We start from the raw sequence: 22,336 nt of genomic DNA, 5'->3' as shown, positions 1-22,336 counted from the left end.
GGTAGCATTGGGCGATACTGTATCTGTATCGAAAAAATCGATACTTTTGGGCCGATACATCGATATTTTGGATCGATACTGAGTGTCCCGATACCGTTCAGTATCGATGCTAAAACGCCGATATTTGTATCGATACCTTTATAGTAAAAGCTAGAGAAATTAAAATACTTATCCTAATTAATAACCTTACTTATACTAATGCGATGTCCGTTAGGATTTCACCTGCATAACAAACTCGGTCCATGGCTGTTCGCCTCCAATTTCTCGAATGTCCCACACTTTCCAGGACTTGCTCCATTAAATAGGTCCATTTGGTCTAACCGTCGAGCACGCTGCGTACCTTTGCACCTTGTACCAACCGAATTCGAGGCAAACATCATTTTTACGGAATTGTTTTCCGGCATTCTCACAACATGTCCCGCCCATTGTACCCTTCCAGCCTCAGCAACTTTCTGAATACTGGGTTCGCCGAAAAGCTGCGCCAGCTTGTGATTTATGTTTTTCCTCCATACACCGTACTCACATACACCACCAAAGATGATCCTAAGCACACAACGTCCAAAAGTGGCCATGGCCGCTGCAGTGCGTTCAAGTCTCCGTCGAGCATTGGCCACGTTTCGTGCCCTTAGACTATCGGTCTTATTTGCGCTTTGTACATGGTACATTTGGTACAAGGATGAAGCTTGCCAGATTTTATGCTCTTGTAGAATCCGTAGTAAGTACGACTTCCGACAAGAATGGTGAGGTGCATTTCTCTGCTGCAGTTGTTATCCGACGTCATCAACGACCCGAAGTATACAAACTCGTTCACCACCTCGAACTTATAGAAATTAAAATAAGAGGTGTACCTAATTAAAAGTACGGCGGCTAATTTTTTTCGATAAATAAACTAACTCTGCAAAAATAGATACATTCCTAGTTCCAGTCTTAAATCAAATTTTAAGTAAAACTTCATTTTCAATTTGAAATCCAATTTCAAGTCGGATTTCTTGGGCGATGTAAAAAATCAAATTCAATTTCAAATCCTATTTCAAGTTCAATTCGAAGTTCCATTTTAAGTCCGATTTAACTCCAATTTCTGGCAAAGTTGTAAGCATAATTTCTAGTCAAATTTTACATCCAATTCAAGGCTAGTTACAAGTAAAATTTTAAGTTCTCTATTGTGTCCTATTTCAAGTTCAATTTCATGTCTCATTATAAGTTCTATTTCATGTGTAATTTCAAGTCCAATTTATATATTGTAGTCTGAATTGGTCCAAACTTAAGTTTAACGTTCAATTTTAAGTGTAATTTGCAATCCAAATTCAAGTTCCACTTTTAGTTTAATTTTAAGTTCAATTTAAAGTCTTAATTCCAGTTCAAATTTAAGTTGAAATTGATGCAAACTGAAGTCCAATATCATTTGATCATCAATATCCCGCATTTTGCACCTTACTGAACACCGCAGTCTAAAAGTGCGACTGGCACAAAAACTGCGACAATGCGAATGTTGTGAGTGAGAAAGAGTAACAACTGCAATGTTGCTGTTTTGTTTTGTCATATACATTGGCATTAGAGAAAATAATCTGGATTAATCCAGGTACAGCTGCAAAGCACAATATCAATTTGAAGTTCTATTTTAAGCATAATGCCATGCTTAATTCTAAGTTAAATTTCAGTTCCCATTTCAAGTTCAATATCAAATTTAATTTCAAGTTCAATTTTAAGTAAAATTTCAAGTGCAATTCCTGCTCCGATTTTAAAATTAATTTCAAATGCGATCAATTAGACAACTCGCAAGTTGCTGAGAACTACTCGCACTTGCTGAGTGAAGCTTTGCTTTCCTCAATGGAGCTAGCTGTCTTGGCACTCGAAGATGGATGTCGTTGGATACGCTAGGCCGTCAACCGCGTTGTTAAGTGAAGAAACCCTGAGTGCATGGAGTGACTTTTGACGGAGATGAACTGGAAGGGGTTGATGAATTCATAAATTAGGGTCCTCTGGCAACCGCCATTAATAATACGAGTAAGCAGATTCAACGACGCATTCTAGCTATATCTGGTCTACTTTTCCCTTCGTAAGTGATTTCGATCAAGGAGCATAAACCGTACGCAAAATATAAGTGCATTTGCCGTATTTGAACGCAAGGTGTTGGTAACTGGGAGCAGAGAGCGGTCCAGACGTATAAACCACGAGCTGCAGGCACTACTTTGAAAGATTCCCATCGTACACCTGCCGGCTGGCATGTTGTACGAATGCACCATCGACACCAGGTTGAAATTGACTTGCGAGTTCTTGATATAGCAAACAAATTTCAGCAATGTTTAACTTTCATCTGTCTCAGCAAGTGTTACGTTCTACATTTATTTTAATGTTTCGATGTTTACTGTATTAGGTGTTAAGGGCCATTGGGGCATTGTTGCCTGTTGGTAAAGTTATGATAAAGTAATAAATGTTTTTCTGAAACTTGACAGATTTCTTGGCGGCTTTTGCACTGGTTTTCGGTGCAATTTCCATGATAGTTAAGATTAGCTAACTTCGCCATAGCGTTCATACTAGAAAGCATTTGGCTCCACAGCGCGCACGAGCACGAGGCACCTCGGTTAAATTAGATATACCCTCAGCCATTAAAAAAATAATTTACAATTCTCCTCCACCTCAATACAATCCGCAAGTCGCACGAATCATTTCTAAAAGGGGCAGTTTGGTCATCGCTGATCTGAAGTCTCCAAAACACTTGTAGAGAAAAGTGTTTAATTTGGTTATCTGTATGGTTGTAGAGGTACATTCTCACGGTCATCATATTTGTCCAGTTTTGTATGGCTTGTACCTTCTGTAGCGTAAACAGAAGTGGAAGGGGGTTAAATTAGTTGGTTTGTCGAATATAAATCTTAATCCGCATGTTTAGGCAGAAAATGTTCTGATTTTTTAGTTCGACCGATATGGTTACCTCGTTTAATATTCGTAAGTTCCATTTCTAGCATTATTGTCTGTAAGGTTGCTGAGTGGTCGATTTCTGGTCGGCCCGGCCGGTTTTTCACTTGCAAAGCCGGTGACCGGTCAATTTGGCAAAAAATCGGTTTACCGACTTAAGAAAACGGATTTGTATTTTTTGTTCGATTTTTAAAATTTATTTTTTATTTCCATCATTCCGCTAGATTTTCTAATAAATGTATTAGCAATCCTGAGCAATTCGTTGCAGTTTCCGGTCAAAAGAGTTTAAAACCGCAGGCCTGACCAGTGCGACATCAGCTATTATTTCGTTCCTAACGAGATTTCGTATGAGTAGGAAAGAGAATCAACAGCAGCAAAAGCACACGCATATAATTTTCTAAAAATTAAGCTTATTTAGCTTAATAAACTTAAACAAAACTATGGTTTTCTTTGGGGTTGCGTGTACCCTGCCAGTGTATCGATACCAATATCGATACCACTGGTATCGATGCTTGCCGCCCGATATTTCAGTCGGATCGATACTTTTAGAAAATTTGTATCGATATTCGAATATCGATACTTCTCGCAGTATCGCCCAATGCTACTTTGGGGGCTTAGACCTAACATGGTCCATTGGTTTACTTAACATTAGGAAAACCGAGGATAACTTCCCAGGTAACCAATAAGCATTTCCAATGCAATTTAAAAGCAAGCCAATAAGGCAACTTAAATGCTACTTAAATGCTATTTTGGCAAAATATGCGGCTACTTTACGGCTAGCCCTCTTATAGTGCTGACAATGCTTATTTGCAACTAGTTACCAACAAGAAGAATTTAAATAGAATTTTGGATGCCAATTTACAACAGTTATGCAGTCAAAAAGCTGATAAACAACAGCCTGCAGTATAAAACGCCAGGGATGCTAATAAACAACTGATTTACTGCTTATTTTAATGCTTATTGGTTACCTGGGTTATGCCTCGCTAATTCGGTGGCCTAAAACGAGAGAGATATCAACCCAAAAATGCTAAACAAATTGTAAAGACTTGCGTGCCGTTCGATAAAAAGAGCCAAGCACACACCATTGAAAGCATTGGAGGCAATGTTACACCTCCTCCCTCTCCATTAAGTGATACAGTTAAAAGCTAAGAAAATTGCATTGCGATTGAACCGCAACAAATCCTTGCTGGACTTAACAGGACATCTTTCGATTTCAAAGGAAGTTCGTATAAAAATAAATAACTACTGGAATAGAAGATTGGACGAGAACGTCGTCAAACTTCGAAATTCCCTTTAAAATCATCGTGCCCGAACGTTCAGTTTGGGAATATGGTGGCCCTTCTGTGCATCCAGGCCCGGTAATTTTTTATACCGACGGCTCAGAAATTGGCTGTTTATTGGAGCCGGTATTACTGGACTAGGAATAAACAGGTCAATAACTGTGCGACACTTGTCGACAGTGCTTCAAGCGGAAAGCGACAGTGCTTCAAGCGAAATTGGAATGCTCATACATCTATCTGCATTGAAAATATAGATATCAAAATACAGTAATGTTCCGATTTTGACAGCCCCATGTTGAATTTTGGGCTGACAAAATTAACAAAATCGGGAAATTTTTTTTCGATAGTTTTTTCAAAATTCAAGACCTAAGATCTTGCAATATTAATGTAACCAGAAGTACCTTTAAACTTAGAATAAGTCTATATTAAGTACTGTCCGTACGACATAGTCGAAGACCAGTAAATAAAAAAAAATCTAAGACTTCTATTAAAAATTAAATTTTGACCCTCAATTGGTCAACGGAAAGCTCAATGAACCGGACCCAGCAAACTGGTTCAGAACCTTTTTTGGTGCGCATTAGCGTTGAGCGGGAAAACTTGGTTTTAGGTTTATGGAATCTTTGGAAGAGTTTCTTAAAATTAAAAGTTCTATCGTTCAGCGAAATTCAAATTTTGATTAATCCCCCTAAAAGTACAATAAAAAATTTATTTTTCTTCAGTTTCAATATAACACATTGGTGTGTTTTGCAAAGTTCTACGGCATATTATTACAAAAAAATTTGCCAAAGACAGTAACCTTCTATCTCTCCAGCAAAGATAGAAAAATCCTATTTCTCATAAATAAAAAATCGTTTTAATCAGTTTTTCTATTTTAGCTGCTTTTGTAGTTATTGTATGACTTTTTCCAGTTTTACAAACTTGTAAAAATAGTAAAAATACACAACATTGCTGAATATAGTATACCTCTATCTTTGCTTGTTTAGGAACTATAGAACTTTTACTATAAAAATACTCTAAATTGACCCCGAATTACGCGCAGGAATTTTGTTCAAAAATTCTCTCCAGAGAATCAGAATAGTTTCAACCAGGTAGAAAAGTTTTATAAATCTTGTTTAAAAGCACAAAAGTTAAACAAAATTTATAGGCTGACAAAATCGGGAGCTGACAAAATCGGAACATTATTGTATCTCCAGTTTTGTCAGATAGCCGGGCAATACGGAATGCTCTAAATTCACCCACATATCGTTCCACATGTATGGAAATGCCTCCGTTCTCTTCGACAGTTATAGCTGTAATGAACCAAATAAATTTATACTGGGTTCCAGGTCACTGCGGCGTAGAAGGAAACGAGAAAGCTGATTAGCAAGAAAAGGATCAACCACTAATTTTATTGGTCCAGAACCGTTTTGCAAGGTCTCACCAAGTGCCCTGAAAATGGAACTCAAAGAGTGGGAAAACAATAAATAAAGGAGAATTGGTTTGCCGCATCTGGACTACGGCAATCAAAGATGTTTATTATACCTAATGGTAAAAAAATTTCTGGATCTGCTTGGCTTGAACAAAAAAGAACTAAGCTTAACGACAGGATTGCTTACAGGACACTGTCCCAGAAAATACTGTCTCATAAAGCTGGGCATGCACCGTGAAGGTAAATGCCGCTTTTGCACACACACTGCAAATAGGGAGTATTAACGCAAAGCAAATTAAGAGTCCTCGACGAAAAAACATTGAAGCCTTCAGATATTTGAAATGCAAGTCCCAATAATGCAACTAACTTCATAATAAGTGCTGTGCCCAATTGAGAGAATTGTGCAAACTGAGTACTGACATCCACTTGAATTATTGCTGGCATGTCAAACAGACAACATAAATTAAAGATGGACATACCACAATAGGTCTAAACGTTGGTTGCAGTGGTTTCGTTTCCTATAAACAAAAAAAATCTTGTTTCTCAACCGCTTGTACATCTATTATTGTAACGAAAAGTTACATAATGCTCGAAACAAAACCCTTTTTCTTCATTTGTATGTGTCTATCCTCCTTCTGTTGTCGCTAAGCCACTTGTAAATCTGTGTTCTTTTCGGTAATCCCTAAAAATCGACACCTTGCCTTGCCTTGTTTACGTTTTGAATCTTCCCCTTGTCAATAGTCTCCTCTTGTCGTACCGTCCAGCCTAGCTTCGAGGTACGATGCTGGTCTAACAAGCCAGTCGTCGTATGTTCGAATCTCGGCTAGGCGGTGCTTGCTAGTTAGAGTCAGTAGGATTGTTGCACTGGCCCCGTAATTTTCCTGTACTCTAACAGCCGGCTGCGAAGTCTGTCGATAAAGAAGGGTAATGTCTAAAGACGGTATAAACCCATGGCTTTGCTTTTTTGTCGTACAGCCATTTGTACAACTGCTATAGTTCCAAATGCTAGAGAAACGCACCACTTTGCCAATTCGAATCTTCCTCCGAATTATAAGATACAGCCTCTCTATTTTGTCAACCCACTTATTCTGACTTTCTTATGCCAAAAAACATGTGTGCCAAGTTTATTAAAGAACCATCCAGGCGTTCCGGAGTTATAGCGGAACATATATTCATACTCGTGTTCTTCGTGTTCCCTGTTGGCTCCTCTGGGCAGCCAGCTCTCCCTTCTATCATCTAGCTAATTATTTATTTGTTTGCTCTATGGAAATCTCTATACCGGAAGCGAATCAAAATTTTTTTCTAAATATGTATTGATAAAAAATATTGAAAAAATAGAAATAAATTTCTACACTAAAAAAAGTATTTGAAAAACTAATAATTGTGTTTCCAAAATGAAATAGATAGATACTTATGTGGCCTACAAGTCTTCGGTACATCGCAAAATGTATTTATTGGAAATAAGTTTTCCTAATTTGTTACGTCGATGTTAGAAACTGAAAAAAACACCTTATTTTCAGTATTGATTTTCGACTTATTTTCGACTCAAATCTAATAATCAAGACATTGGCGATCCAGTCGCAGACTGAAAACCTCTCAAATAAAGATTGTAATTGTAATTCTAAATCTCCAGGGATCATATCCTTTACTGCCAATCAGTATCTCACATTTGACTCAAAATTGGCATTAATTTTTATCCTCAGATGTACCTCATCCCTTTTTATTTTGATTTACTTAGAACAAACTGTCATTCTATGTATGTATGTATGTATGTACATATGTATGGGGAGAATCTACCATCAGTTCAAGGTCCTGCCAGTGTATGTGGGTAGACTACAGTACAGTAGATCCAAATTTTATTGTCAAATGAATTTCACAGTAAAGCTGTTGAGAAGGAGCAAAAGGGATTGGGCGGACCCTCAAGCAGAATTTCGCTGCACCAACTTTAACCAACGTGATGGTTTGTTTGTTCGAAGAGTGCAACATAAATATTGTTTCAGACCTTCAGGAGTTTCATCCTAGTGATGGAGGACTCCTCACTCCATCCTCCAGTCTTCCACTCATATGATGCCTCTGTATTAATAAACTTATCATATAATGCATATGAGTTTATCACGTGATATACAATGATTAGCGAATAATATGGATAAAAATAGAACGAGCTCACCAGCAGTCCTTTGAATCAGATATAGTTGCATCATTTGAGTTTACATCAGTCTTACATGTACAACAACCCAACAATATCCATGTACATTAGGCCATTGCAAATCATATTTAAAGTTTTTGTCAACCCCCCCCCCCTTGGAAATTGGCTTGAAAAATCGGGGGGCAAAAAAATAATTTGTAGGATATGAGTCAAATTTCTTTTTATAAAATCAATTGTCGGTGGGCTCTACAGTCTGAAAAACTCGAAAAATGAGTCTCCGAGTTGAATTAACGCTTCTAGCACGAAACAGAAATGGAAATTCGAACAATGGAATTTCCGAAAATCGTCCAAAAAAAATTTCCTTCGTTTTTGTCTTTTTTCGTATATTTTTGCATAGAAAATAATAACGAATCTATACCTATAAAGAAGGATTTCTGTCTGTCTGTCTGTCTGTCTGTCCGTATGTGCCTTATAGAATCGAAAACTACTGAACCAATCGGCATGAAAATATGCATGTAGAGGTTTTTTGGGGCCAGGAAAGGTTTTAGTGATGGTTAGAAACCCCTCCCCCCACTAAGAGGGGGGGCTCCCATACAAATGAAACACAAATTTCTGCATAACTCGACAACTAATCAAGCAAATAGAACAAAATTTGGCATGTGGGTGTTTTCGGTGACAAGAATTTATTCTATGGTAAATTGAGACCCCTCCCCTCTTTATAAGGTGAATTATAACTCTTCTCCCCTTAAAGAGGGGGGGCTTCCATACAAATTTCCTCATAACTCGAGAATTAATCAAGCAAATGGAACCAAATTTGGCATGTGAAGGTTTTCGAAGGCAAGAATATTTTCTACGATGAATTAAGACCCCTCCCCACTTCAAGAGGGTGGGGGGGGCTCCTGTACAAATGAAATACAAATTTCCTCATAACTCGAGAACTAATCAAGCAAATGGAACCAAATTTGGCATGTGTGTGTTTTTGGAGACCAAAATTTTTTCTATGATGAATTGGGACCCCTCACCGTTTTAAGAGGGGGGGGGGGATCCTATACACATGAAATACAAATTTCCTCATAACTGAAGAACTAATCAAGCAAATGAAACAAAATTTGGCATGTGAAAGTTTTCGAGGGCAAGAATATTTTCTATGGTGAATAAGGACCCCTCCCCACTTTAAGAGGGGGGGCTCCTATACAAACGAAATACAAATTTCCTCATAACTCGTGAACAAATCAACCAAATGGAACAAAATTTGGCACGTGGGTGTTTTTGGAGACAAAATTTTTTTCTATGATGAATTGGGACCCCTCCCCACTTTAGGAAGGGGGGCTCCTATACAAATGAAATGCAAATTTCCTCATAACTCGAGAATTAATCAAGCAAATGGAACCAAATTTGGCATGTGAAAGTTTTCTAGGGCATGAATATTTTCTATGGTGAATTAGAACCCCTCCCCACTTTAAGAGGGGGGGCTCTTATACAAACGAAATACAAATTTCCTCATAACTCGAGAACTAATCAAGCAAATGCAACCAAATTTGACACGTGGGTGTTTTTGGAGACAAAATTTTTTTCTATGATGAACTGGGACCCCTCCTCACTTTAGGAGGGGGGGCTCCTATACAACTGAAATACAAATTTCCTCATAACTCGAGAGCTAATCAAGCAAATGAAACCAAATTTAGCATGTGAAAGTTTTCGAGGGCAAGAATATTTTCTATGGTGAATTAGGACCCCTCCCAACTTTAAGAGGGGGGGCTCCTATACAAACGAAATACAAATTTCCTCATAACTCGAGAACTAATCAAGCAAATGGAACCAAATTTGGCACGTGGGTGTTTTTGGAGACAAAAATTTTTTCTATGATGAATTGGGACGCCTACCCACTTTAGGAGGGGGGGCTCCAATACAAATGAAATTCAAATTTCCTCATAACTCGAGAACTAATCAAGCAAATAGAACCAAATTTGACATGTGGAGGTTTCTGGAGGCAAAAATATTTTCTATGGTGAATTAGGACCCCTCCCAACTTTAAGAGGGGGGCTCCTATATAAATAAAATACAAATTTCCTCATAATTCGAGAACTAATCAAGCAAATGGAACCATATTTGGCATGTGGGTGTTTTTGGAGTTTTGAATTCATTTTACGATAGTTAGAGACCTCTCGCCCCTGTAGTAGGGGGATATGGGCTCTCATACAAATAAAACAGAAATTTTTGCGAAACTCAAAAACTAATCGAACTCGAGAAATTCGAGACTCTTCCATAAAACATTAGTCAATACAAGACCACAAAAACTATCTATAGTAACACTAGATCATTCAGGACGAGACGGTCGCGAGTGTTGCCGGTGACCCGCCGTCGGAAGCGCCGCCCACTGGGGGGCTTGCAAAACTCGAGATTGTGACAAAGATCATCCGAGATTCATGATTTATGTACAACACAGGTTAATTTGTGGAATACGGAGTTTGTCGGGTCAGCTAGTATATTATAAGCAAGAATAGATTCGGTTTTCACGTTTAAACCTTAAATAAAAATTCTTAAAATTCATGTTTTTTTTGCTCGATTAAAAAATTCACTTTGTTTTTTTTTCGCCCCCCCCCCCCCCCCCATTCAGTGGCCGAACACCGGAAGGACAAAAACTTTATAAGATATTTGTAATGGCCTTATTAGAAATTTATTCTACGGCCAATGTGTCCTTTGTATGGTAGGTGTTCGAAGAGCTAGAACGGAACAAATAATTAGAATATATGTTGGGACCTATCAACGGGGCCGAGTGGATCAGCAGTCTGCCCAATACCACAATTTTGATATCAGACAGCTGGGATCCACGCAGCATCGCACCTCCTAGCTTAGCTACTCTATCTTAAGGAACGAGCATTACCGGATATGACAACGTGGAGGCGCTAGGTAGGAACTTGGGATGACTAGAGCTATGTTGGACGCATCTTCATTGCCTTCTCCCTTTCATACCCACTTAGAACAAACTGTCATTCTAGCTACGAAATCAATAACAATTTCTGTTATTTGGGTATCAATTGATAAAAGGATAAAGTCTGTCGATAAAGAAGGGTCAAATCTTAGAAAAAACGTTTAAGCCCAAGGCTTTGCTTTTTTTGATTTTGAAGAAAATTATTTAAAAAAATTCATAACAATAAACAATATCAAATATAAGACCATATATAACTGTAGTGTAATTCAATAACATTATTCATAAAATATATGGCATCCCACATCGGATTCACTCATTCTCTAATTTCCATATCTCCACTCCGTCATAGTACCGGATGGCTCGCTAGCCGTGATTCATTCGCACGTTGCTCGCACCGGATCGCGCGTTTTGTTCGCGTGGCTTACTTCGTGGCGCAAAGAGAGACAGCTCTCTAGCTCTAGAGTCGCTGTTTTCACACGCTGGCTTCACATCGTCGACCGTACTTATTCCGTTTATGGCGTCAACAACACGACAGAAGAACGGCTGGACAGTGAGTGCGGCGGTCGCGGTCGTGTTTCGTCATCACTTATTCGCAATTGCTGCGCTCAGTGTCAGTGTTGTTGCGCATTAGTCGTCGGTATCTACTAAGATTCTAATTAGTCGCGTGGTTCAACTTGACTAGATAGATGGCCGCCAGCCGTCGCAAAGGTCTTCCAGTGCATTGCGTTGGTTTATCTTTTTTGGCACTTGCTTGAATCGTTATCGGAGGAGGTCGAGGCCAACAGGTGTTTGCGCATTTGGCGTCGTTAAACTAAGTTGTGGATTAGGTCGCTTAGCGCGGTTGTAAGTGTATAATGCAAGATTAATAGGAAGTAGAAAAAGAGCGGTGTGGGGAAGAGAGAGAAAGAGCGAAAGAATGTGTGTTGAGTGAAGCATCAATCAGTAAACGAGATCAATTACAAACGGTGTGTGCATCATCATAACGCTGCGTGACCGATCTTTGTGGTTTCGTTGATTACAGCATATTCACAGATGCTGATTAACAGCTTCGTGGCCTTCGATGGACTCAACTGAACGATCGAAGAAGTGTGAACCTACCAACATATTATACATAAAAAGTGATTGAAAAAGTATTCTCAATGCAGATGAACGGTGCAGATAAACCGAAGGTGCACTCTAGTGGTTGATTGATATACCGTTGAATTAGTTTAGCACATTTCCGAGCATATATCCTGTTTTTTAACAAGCACCAGATCACCACCAAACTCTGTCGAAAAAACAAAACCAATGTTGCTAATTGCTTTATCTGCTCACTAACAACATGACTAGGAAATTGGCACAAAACCTTCCAAATCGTTGATTTTTTCATGTTTGACTACTTATCTTGTTTGTTTTAGGTTTCAGCTTGGACACTTGGCCGTTGGATTGAGTTGGTGTAATTGAAGGTATTTAGTAAATTGCTACGAAATAGTTGACAGACGTTAAAAGCTAATGCTAAACATGTTTTATGGACATAGAGTATTACATAAATTCGTGTTTAAAAAAACCTCAAAAGAAGCAACAATACCTATCAGTAATTCCACGGAGATAATTGAGTCTCTCGATAAGTGTTACCCATTGTATTCAGAATGAATCATCATTTGTAGATGATCTTTAGTTTCGAGTTCTTTTGTGGCTACTATGTTGATAGTCATCTGGTAATGGACACAACCTTGAAACATACGATAACACATGTCAGCAACATTACTGATCTGGAGACGCAATCATCTTATATCTTATCTTGACTGAACATTTCCAATTTTGTTAAATTCCAAGCAGTTGTTGGTTTTTAGTAAAGTTTTCATTTTCGATCAGGATTACTTTTTTAATCAATTTTATGTATAAATGTGTTATTGATTCGTTTTTATTATCATAGAGACCCCAATCAAACAAGTTATCCGAAACAAAACTTTGAGAAAAAAAATTGAAGTGGATTTCTCGTCGTTGGAAAATTGATTGATAAGGCTTCCTTATTCTGGCCAAAATGGTGATACAGTGCGTCATTCAAAGTTGCCGGAGGCTCCAGCTGCTCGGAGAAGGTCGATTTTTTAGTTTTCCTACTGTACGGAGTAACTGTGTGCCGGAGAAAAAACTAGCCTTATCGGTGCGGCTAAACCGGTGGAAAGTTGCGTGTGGAGTTACGAAAGTGGCCAGCTACATGCGAATTTGTAGCAAACATTTTGTGGGAGGCGAACCAGCCGGACAAATGGATACTAAAAATGTCGACTGGGTACCGTCACTTCTACTGGCGGAGCAATCTGCTGGTCCAGCAGACCGCCGCAGAAAGAGGCGAGCAGCGGCAGCGTCTTCCGATGGCGATGATTCGACAGTCTCTCCTTCGGTAATCCTCTGAAAAGAATTTGCTAAAATAATGAACACTTTCATTCAATCTTCTTCTCAGATAAAGAAAATAAATTTTCTTACTATTTTGAAGAGTTGTACTACCATGAGTTAACGTTTGTTATTGTTGTCGTCGTGAACCGAAAAGATAAATCAGAACAAAAAAATTTAGAAAAAGTTAGGGATGGCTGCCAACCCCCTACGAGCCGGCAGACATGAAGTTAGAGCCACGAAGATCACTTATAACCAGTAGCATTGACATAAGTACAAGCTTTACTATTGCTTGACGCGCGTAGGTTATCATGCTTTTCATTTTAAATTTAGATTTTTTACTAGTCATTGAACAAAAGAAAATCTCATTATTTACCCTCTGGAGAAGTTAAAAATTATACTGAATTAGCGGTGTAGCTCTGGGACGATTCGGATTAAAACCGCTTAGAAAATTTAATTTTTCCAACGCTCCTTAATCCAATATCGATCAATTTTCTAGACGTTGATCATGATTTCTTCCCGCGTTTACGGCTATTCACGAGTAGGAAATATAATATCCATTAAAGAGAGATGGTGTTCGGATTCTCTGACGGACAAGGCAGTACTTTTGTGGCAGATATGAAAAATTGGATAAAATATTTTCGAAAAACGTGACATACTTTTTACATGCAGGTGCATCAAACAATATGCAAATAAATCGAAAAAGCGCTAGCGAGTAGTCTGCTTAATCTGATACTGGTACTTCAACTTATTCAGTTCAGTTATTCCCCACTTTGGCGGTATCTGAGAACGAATGGTGCGGTCGGTAAAGGTAGTAATCCTTGCGCTCAACTACGGAAATAAACTTACTGATAAGATGTTAAGTACAAAAATGGCTTACACCCGCAGGTGAAGAAGCAATAATCCTGTACCTACCATTTTCTTCGTAGTACTGTCACTAGAGGCGACAGGCACGTTGATCTAGTAGGCTTGGGTGAAGCTTTCCGAGACAGCTACAAACACTCAATATTTAAGGAATCGTGGTAAATCTAAAGGGAAATAACCGGTTTTTTCTATGACTGATTTTTTTTAATTCATCTGAATGACGTTGAGAGTGTAGACAAACAATACACATTTGTTGCCTGGGAGGATAAGTTCATTGCTTTATATAATGGCGACACCGGAAAAAATGCGTCGTGAATCAATCCTGCCTCCTCGCAGGGGAAATCTTGAGCTTTCTGCTCGTGAGTTGGCTCGACTGAACTGTTGAATTATCCCAAATTCACGGTCAGTGTGATATTCTGACACAATTTGTAGAATGTCTGACAATCGACAGCACTGGAACCGGAATTAGGAGAAAAGCAAAGGCAAGTGATACTGAAAATCGGATTAAAATGAGAATTGAATTTGTTTGAACATATTGCTGCTGGGCTAGCCGCAAGCTTACCGAGTCTGCTTTGACAAGCGAATGGTCGTGGGTTCGAATCTTAGTAGAATCAGGCCATTCGATATCAAAGTGACTTTAGCATGGGTTTATTCTCAGGCCCCTCATCATCCTTCCTTCATGCTGAGTTCTACATTATCCTGAAGACGCTTCTTATGGTTAGTATACTGGTATGAGGACCTATTGAGGTAATGGTTTTGAACCTCATGAGGACTCACCAGTTCTAACTATAACGAGGCGAAACAGGTTTGATATAGTAGGACATGCATCGAAGCAAGGGTAAAACCCTCATACACATAAGCACGCATAAAAAAATATATAAGCTTATCGTTTACTCAATAACGATAAAGCACAGAAATGCAGTGCAGAATACAGCATACACCCGGGCAACATTACAATAGATCAATAATGTTGTGGTCAAAATGATAGGCCTAACAAAAAAAAAATCCAGAACAAATGAGTTTCTTGTTCTCAACAAAAGTTCTTACGACCGCGATTAAACCCAGACCAATTTGATGTCTGTCTTAGAGAAGTGTGCCACAAAAAAGGACAAAACTTGTTTGTCCCAACAGATCGTAAATTTTTTACGGTGCGACGATTACACCTAGGCGAATTTGATATCTGTGTTGAAAAAGTGCACTGTCTATCTAATATAGGGTGTCGTGTGGTGATAGTTTAATTGTCAAAACACTCGGGTGCCAACCGAGAGTGTGTGGGTTAGAGGTTAGAGTCCCACTCATCAATTGAACTACGCAATTTATTTACGAAGCTTGCTCTGTTATACCCACTCGGTCCTCGAGCCAGTACTATCTCCAGTTATAGCTGTCCTTGGTGAAGGCTGGATTCCCCTTCTAACCGGTACACTTAACTATAAGAGAGGAATGGTAATTTATAGTACCTCTTGACATCGTATGGTTTTAATCCTACTGAGATCCAAACCGACGACCGTTTGATCGTTAATGCAGACTCTGCAAACTTGCGGCTATGGAGCACCCACGAATCTTATGTGAATAGTCTTCCTCAGTTCGGTGCAACAAGTCCGCTGAGGTCATTATTGTCAAACTCAAAAGTCGCTGAACCCGACAGCCTCTTGCAAGTGTTTTTTTTCCCGTGTTGGGGACTTACCACCGCGACCATTATTTTGATCTATTGTGGTGTGTCTTCTTTTAATTTATGCCATGTCGTATCTGTGAGCTATCAAAGTTTGATGAGCCACCTCAACTACTGTCGGCATTTATCCCAATCAGATGATGCATTTCGTATGAAATTTATTACCTGATTAGGCGCAGCATTCCAAATATCGCAGGGGTGAGTCAGCCCCTTATCAAGATATCTACGTCGTTTATGATATATTGCAACACAGTCGCACAACAAATGTTCGGAGCTTTCAATCTCATGATTACAAAAGCGACAGTTAGCTTCATTAAGTTTACCGATAAGTTTCAGGATGGATGGATGACCCCTTCTTTGCCAATTGATCAGCAGTTTCGTTCCCTTTGATTCCGCAGTGACCAGGAACCCAATAGAGGTTGACCATATTGCGATAGGAAAGTTTATCCAACAGTTTTATGCATTCCCACACCAGTTTAGATGTGTGACTTTTTGATTTTAAAGCATTCAATGCTACTTGACTATCCGAGCAAATACAGATATTTGCATTTTTGTAGTTTCTTTCTATGCAGATTGATACACACTCTAGTATTGCATATATTTCTGCTTGAAATACAGTGAGATGTTTTCCTAAACTGAAACGTTAATCCCTGGGCCTGTTATACCAGCACCTGCAATGTTATTTTGCCTTGATCCGTCTGTGTAGACCACCAGTGATCCTGAGCGAAAATTAGGTTCTCTGGCATTCCAATCAGAGCGAATAAAATCAAGAACACGAAATTTGTGATCGAAGTAGTTACGCTTAGGCATATGATCTTCGTTCATTAATATTAAGGGATTTACGGAAAACTCTTTGAGAATACTCAAGTGTCCAACGAGATCACCATCGAAGAACGTCATGGATCGCTTGAGCCTCAAAGCACTTTTCATAGCATCCAATTGGATGAATTGATGTAGTGGAAGAAGATTGAGTAGAGCTTCTAAGGCTTTAGAGGGAGTGCTACTTCCAATATGCGTGTTCCAACAAAGTTGTTTATCTCAGGTAACGCCCAAATACTTGACGTTTGTAGATAGAGACAACTTAACGTCTCCTAGTTTTAGATCAGTGAAAGACACTTTGCGTCTTTTAGTAAATGGCACTATTGTTGTTTTCGTAGGATTTATGCCCAATCCCTCGCTTTTGCACCATGATAATGTGAAGTTTAATGCACTTTGCATTCTATCAGAGATGATAGTATCGTATTTTCCGCGGACTATGATAACAGTATCATCCGCAAATCCGATGGTGTAAAATACTTTATGCTTCCGTTTAACGAGAAGATCATGAACTACTAGAGACCACAAAAGAGGGGATAGGACACCCCCTTGAGGACAGCCTTTGACAGCTATTACTTTTACTTCTGTGTCTCCAAGATTAGCTGATATTTCCCTGTTTGATAGCATTTCCACAACCCAATCGATTATACTTACATTGACGCCACGATTTCTCATGGCATTCTTCATCGATAGAAAAGATGCATTATCAAAAGCGCCTTCAATATCAAGAAATGACGCTAAGAAAATTTCTTTAGCAGCGAAAGATTTTTTATTTTTGTTACAAGAGTGTGAAGAGCTGTTATCGTTGGTTTGCCTGCTTGATAAGCAAATTGATCTTTGGTTAGTGGATTTTTAGGAAGTATTTCAGATTTAACGTACTTATTCAGTTTTTCCATTAATTTCAAGAAAATTGACGAGAGACTAATTGTTCTGACTGATTTGGGAAAGGACTTATCTTTTTTATAAGCTTTTGGAATAAATTTTATAATAAATTAATAAATTACCCTGACTTTCCTTCACATTTTTGGAATATATCCCAACACATAACTTGACCTAAATAATTTTTCTAAAACTGGAATTATTACCGATTTGCACTTTTGAATAAGTGCCGGAAAAATTCCATCTGGAACGGGTGATTTGAATGGACTGAAAGAATCGATAGCCCATGCAAGTCTAGAGTATGAGAAAATTAAGTTTGCTAAATTTGTAGGTTCTTCGCTGAACATATCTAGTGTCCTAGTAGGTTCATTCGGGCCTCTTGTTCTTTTGTAGCATTTTGCATGCTATTAAAATTTAGCTTGATCGGTGAGTAAGAGCGATCCTGGAAAATGAGTATGCATCATTAGTTCCAGAATTTCATTTGCGGTTTTCGTAAATTGGCCGTTAGTCTTTTTGAAGGACCCAAGGCCATTTGTATTATCTTTCGAGAGAACTTTTTGAAGTCTTGCAGTCTCAGGAGCGCTTTCTATGTTTTCACACATATACCTCCAATCTTTCCGCTTGGATCTTCTTATTTCTCTGTTGTAATTACTCAGGGCCTCTTTATACTCAGACCAGTTTGACATTGTTTTAGCACGATTAAACAGCTTCCGAGCTTTCCTGCGTAGTTTTCCTAGCTTATCATTCCACCAAGTGTTGAAACGATTGAAAAATCAATATGAAACGAACGAGGAATTAGAAAAATCGGATTGGAGCAATTGGAATAGATTCACGCGACGTAAACGGACTATCTTGGTTAAAAACTCGGCATGTAGAACCGCTGACCTTTCAATTCTCAAGAGATCGAATGTGCAGGTTGAGAATCAAATATATGCTGGTTGTTCAACATAAACATCATTACCGTGCACGACCTTCACTTCAGAAATACCGATTCTATTTATTCTAAGCATGTAGAATAAATGCTTTTGTAGCGTGAATATGGTCACTACTCGAAACATGCAATCAAGATCGTCATCGCAGGGATTTCAACTCTCAGATCGGCCTAGAGAGGGCATCTTGTACAAGTACACCTGGAGCTAACCAAACTAGATAGTAACGCAGGTCGACCCCATTTTGAACGACTGCTGGCACATTTCTGACATCAGTCAGACATGGTGTCAGATCCTATCGAATCGATAACGTTGACTAGGACTACTACCTAGTGATGGTTAAGACTCTCCGTTGTGAACAACATTCGCTACCGACGCCGCTGAAGCAGCCTGATGTTGTCATAAATTCCGTGCATTCACTCAAAGCTACGCTGCCGGACAAGCTGCACGAAGTCCTTCGAGGAACGCTGGAAAACCATCAAAACAGCCATTAACAGTGTATCAGAGGGCATCATTAAGTGGTTTGACTTTATTAAAAGGTATGACGAATGTAGGCTGGATGAATGGATGCAGAGAACGCTGCACGGGAGACAAAGATGCGCAGTTCCACTCGCCAGAACGTGGAACGACACAGCCAGAAGAAGATGTGCCCAGCTAGCATTTTCATACGTATAAAAAAGGTAAAAATCAGCATTACGTACAGATGTACATGCTAAATAAATCGTATTTCATGCGCAAAATTGGCATATCCGTACTAGTTTGGAGGCGATATACGTGATTACGAATAATTTTGAGCGTTACGACTTTATAAGTATTTATATACGATAATATCCGATTAAGCGCGAGTCGCTCCGTACTACTCTACGATTTTGTGCTGAAAATCGTATGTATGTCAGTCATTATCATTATATGCGACAAAAAATCAACTTGATCCCACTTTATCCAGCTTTAGTTACGATTTCGAGTTTGTTAGGAGATATTTACGATAGTTTTCGTACATTGATATACGAGTTGGTGCTAGCTGGGTGGCGAACCCAAATCTTGCTAAAAAAAACGCTGCATGTGCAGCCCCCGCGTATGGGACTGCCGCGGATCCACCTGGAAGAGGGGAATCCGCGAACTTAAATCTAAAGAAACCAAACACGCACGATCTATCTCTAGATTACGACTGTCTTTATTGAAACTAAATTTACAAACAGGAAACTTAAGACCAGGTAATAACACTGCTGTCGGTAGGTTTCGTTGGAAATTCCATGGTTGTGAGCATCCGCCTATTTATGCTTCGTCCAGACGGTGTGAAAACAGGCAAACGTCCTGCCTATGGAATGCTGATATGATGATGATGGACATTAGCGAGATGGGCGGCAAGTATTGGCAGACAATAACATATCCTTCTAGTTTATTTGGCGCATAGGTAGCAAGCGCCGTTAAACAAAACAAAACCAAATTAAACCTTATGTTGTGAATGGGGGTTTTCCCCGCCAGAAGGCCGATCCTTCAATCAGCTTATTGTAATGCATCTGGGGAATTCATATCACACCGCATATACTTTAAAATAGAGGTAGGCAAATTAAGGAAGAGTGGCGCTGCATCTCCCCCCTCTTATTGAGCTGCAAGACACACGTCTTGCAGTGGTTAGGTGTTTGGTGATATCCGTTAATGCCTTCCTGGTGTAGTCAAGTCTAAATAACTGAATGGAGTATGCTGATATCATATAGCTTGACCAGCGATGTTCGTATATATTGTCGTTTCTCTTATTCGCTTCAGGTTTGTTTTTATTTCGTTAATTTTTTAAACCTTTGATAATGTCCTTTTGATATTGACCTTTTTGTCTGCAAAACCTTCGGCGTTTGATTTTTGATTTCGCCTTTTGAAGCAATATTGTTGCCGCTTATGACATAGTTGATAAAACGTTCTTCTCGGTAAATGGTGTTGGTATCAACTTGATATAATTATAATAATTATAATATGTATTCCCGTTTGACATTCCTTTTCGCTCGCTATTTTTGTTGTCATAGTACTTTGCCATTTGCTACTTCTCCCACTTCCGTTGCCTTTCGCTGCTTCCGGTTGATCTAGCATTCAGCTCGTCGGTGCCTGGGTACGGCACAACATCCTTCCTTTGCGGACTGCAGAGTCGTTTTCTTTATCGCAACGCTTCATTTTACAATTGTACTTATTTTTCTATCACAATATAGCATTTGCTCATGAAAATGTACATTTTTTTTTGTTTGAATTTCTTAAAAGTGTCTAAAAGTGGCTGCACGCTTTGCCAAAATATTAATCACTACTAGCAAAACTGCGAATGGGGAATTTACATTGTCATTAAATCTCTTCTAAATTCATTCCAAAAATATTTTTAATCACTCAACTGTACCTATTCGTTATATTATTTAACGTGAAAGTTAAGCCTATCAACTACTAACGATTTCTTTTTTATAAAAATATAACATGACGTATAAAATGCTATTGAAGTTGTAGTATTGCTACGTAATGTTGCATGTTTCCTAGACAAAGGTTTGCAATATATTATTTAGTATAAACCATAGTAATTTAGTGTTAGCTGTGACAACGTTATAAAGAATTTCATATTATAATATTTTCTTCGCTTTTCCATAATTAATCATCAACAATCATCTCATTTTTTTTTTAATATCCACAATGCAATTTTACTCTCTCTATGTTCGATAGTCACTGTTATTATTTTACTTTATTTATTATCTTTTCCTATTATAAATACTACTGGTCTTTTGATTTTTTTTTTTATCAGATTACAAAAATATAGAAGAATGGGCAAGTTTATTTTGTATACTTTCTAGCTATGCAGTTTTAATGAATAAAAATAGGCAAATGTATATTAATAACTTGATTGAACATAGGTTCATGAGGAAGTGCCCACCGGCGAAATATTTCTCATATTTTCCCATATTGTTTATGTATTTAGTCATTTTCGGTTTTTATATATAGATTATTTTTCATTATAACGTTTTTATAAGAGTATGCATTGAAATTTTGTTTTTACTTTTATTAGTTTAATCATTTGTTCTGTTTAAGTCGTACTAAATTTTTTTTAGATTTGTTTCATATTTTAAGCGGTCTCTGTTACCCGTTAATTTTCTTGTTTCCTTTATCTTCGGTCATTTGCCTTATTTTTTTTTCTCGTCATTATCCCTCTTCGTCATTATCTTCTCTTCGCGGAATTCATGTATATTATTTATATAGTCGTCAATAACTGTCAATTCTGCTTGCTGCTGAATCGCTCTTTACGTAATTTATTAAGTCGCTCTTTTCATTTTTTTATTATTCGTCCTCGTGTTCCTTCTTTATCCACTTTACATATGCATGAAACTGCATATCTCCTCCCCTCTCCCTCTGTAGGTGCGTCCACCTATTTTAAGGATTCTGGCAACAGGCTTGGGTAAACTGTCATACATGCTTACATTCATTCCGGGCGCCGAAACCCGTTCATTTACTCATCACATTCACACACACTCGCTTACTCCAGTTATTCGGCTAACTGGTGTTTGTTTTGCAACAGTCTTCCTAGCCATCTTGCACTAGAAATTCCCTTCAGGAGATTCAACCAACAATCCAATTACTGTCCTTACATCCACCTCCCTTTCTTTTACTTATTACTTATAACTCTCTTGTACTCATAAATGCCTCTTTGTACCGCATATCTTCTTCTATCTGAAAGAAAATAAATTGTATATATAAAAAAAAACAAATGCCAGACAGCCATCTGTCTGTAAATATGGTTTGCTCCTTTCCCTCCTTTGTTAAATTCACCTGAAAAATAGATACTTAGTTAATTTTTTTAAACATATGTTATTAATTATTAAATTTTCTTTTCTTTTCTGAAATTCCTTGTTACGAAAATTCTAACTATCAGTCTTCCCAATATTCTAGCATACAATATAAAAGCAGGTCAAGTCTCCATCCCTTTCATGTCAATACGCCATATTCTTTATATACCAACTTTCATGTAGTGTCTTCCTTGAATTGTCTTTTATGTCCTTTTATATTTTGAAATATGCCATTATATTCGCGTATGATCTATGTATGTTTTTTTTTTCCTGTATAAATGTGCGTCATGTAGTCAAATAATTATTCCTAATCGCTATATTTCC

At 38.3% G+C, this 22,336-nt stretch overlaps 1 protein-coding gene across 8 annotated transcripts in view; it reads left to right on the top strand.

The window, feature by feature from the left end:
* The window catches only part of LOC128739467 (uncharacterized), a 49,415-nt gene that overhangs the window by 19,637 nt on the left and 7,442 nt on the right, over window positions 1-22,336 (top strand). For 2 of the 8 annotated variants that reach the window (XM_053834955.1, XM_053834953.1), the window contains exon 2: window positions 11,701-11,848. The exons of 5 other annotated variants lie outside the window; for them this stretch is intronic. In XM_053834955.1, coding sequence (XP_053690930.1) covers window positions 11,819-11,848 — 30 coding nt within the window. In that variant the 5' untranslated portion in view covers window positions 11,701-11,818. Of the gene's footprint in view, window positions 1-11,340; window positions 11,523-11,700; window positions 11,849-22,336 lie in introns of those variants that run through there. One more of the 8 variants, XM_053834961.1, reaches the window with a different exon arrangement.

The sequence above is a fragment of the Sabethes cyaneus genome, chromosome 3 (genome assembly GCF_943734655.1).
Source record: "Sabethes cyaneus chromosome 3, idSabCyanKW18_F2, whole genome shotgun sequence".
NCBI classification, from domain to species: Eukaryota; Metazoa; Arthropoda; class Insecta; order Diptera; family Culicidae; genus Sabethes; species Sabethes cyaneus.
This window is presented reverse-complemented; position numbering and strand designations above follow the sequence as displayed.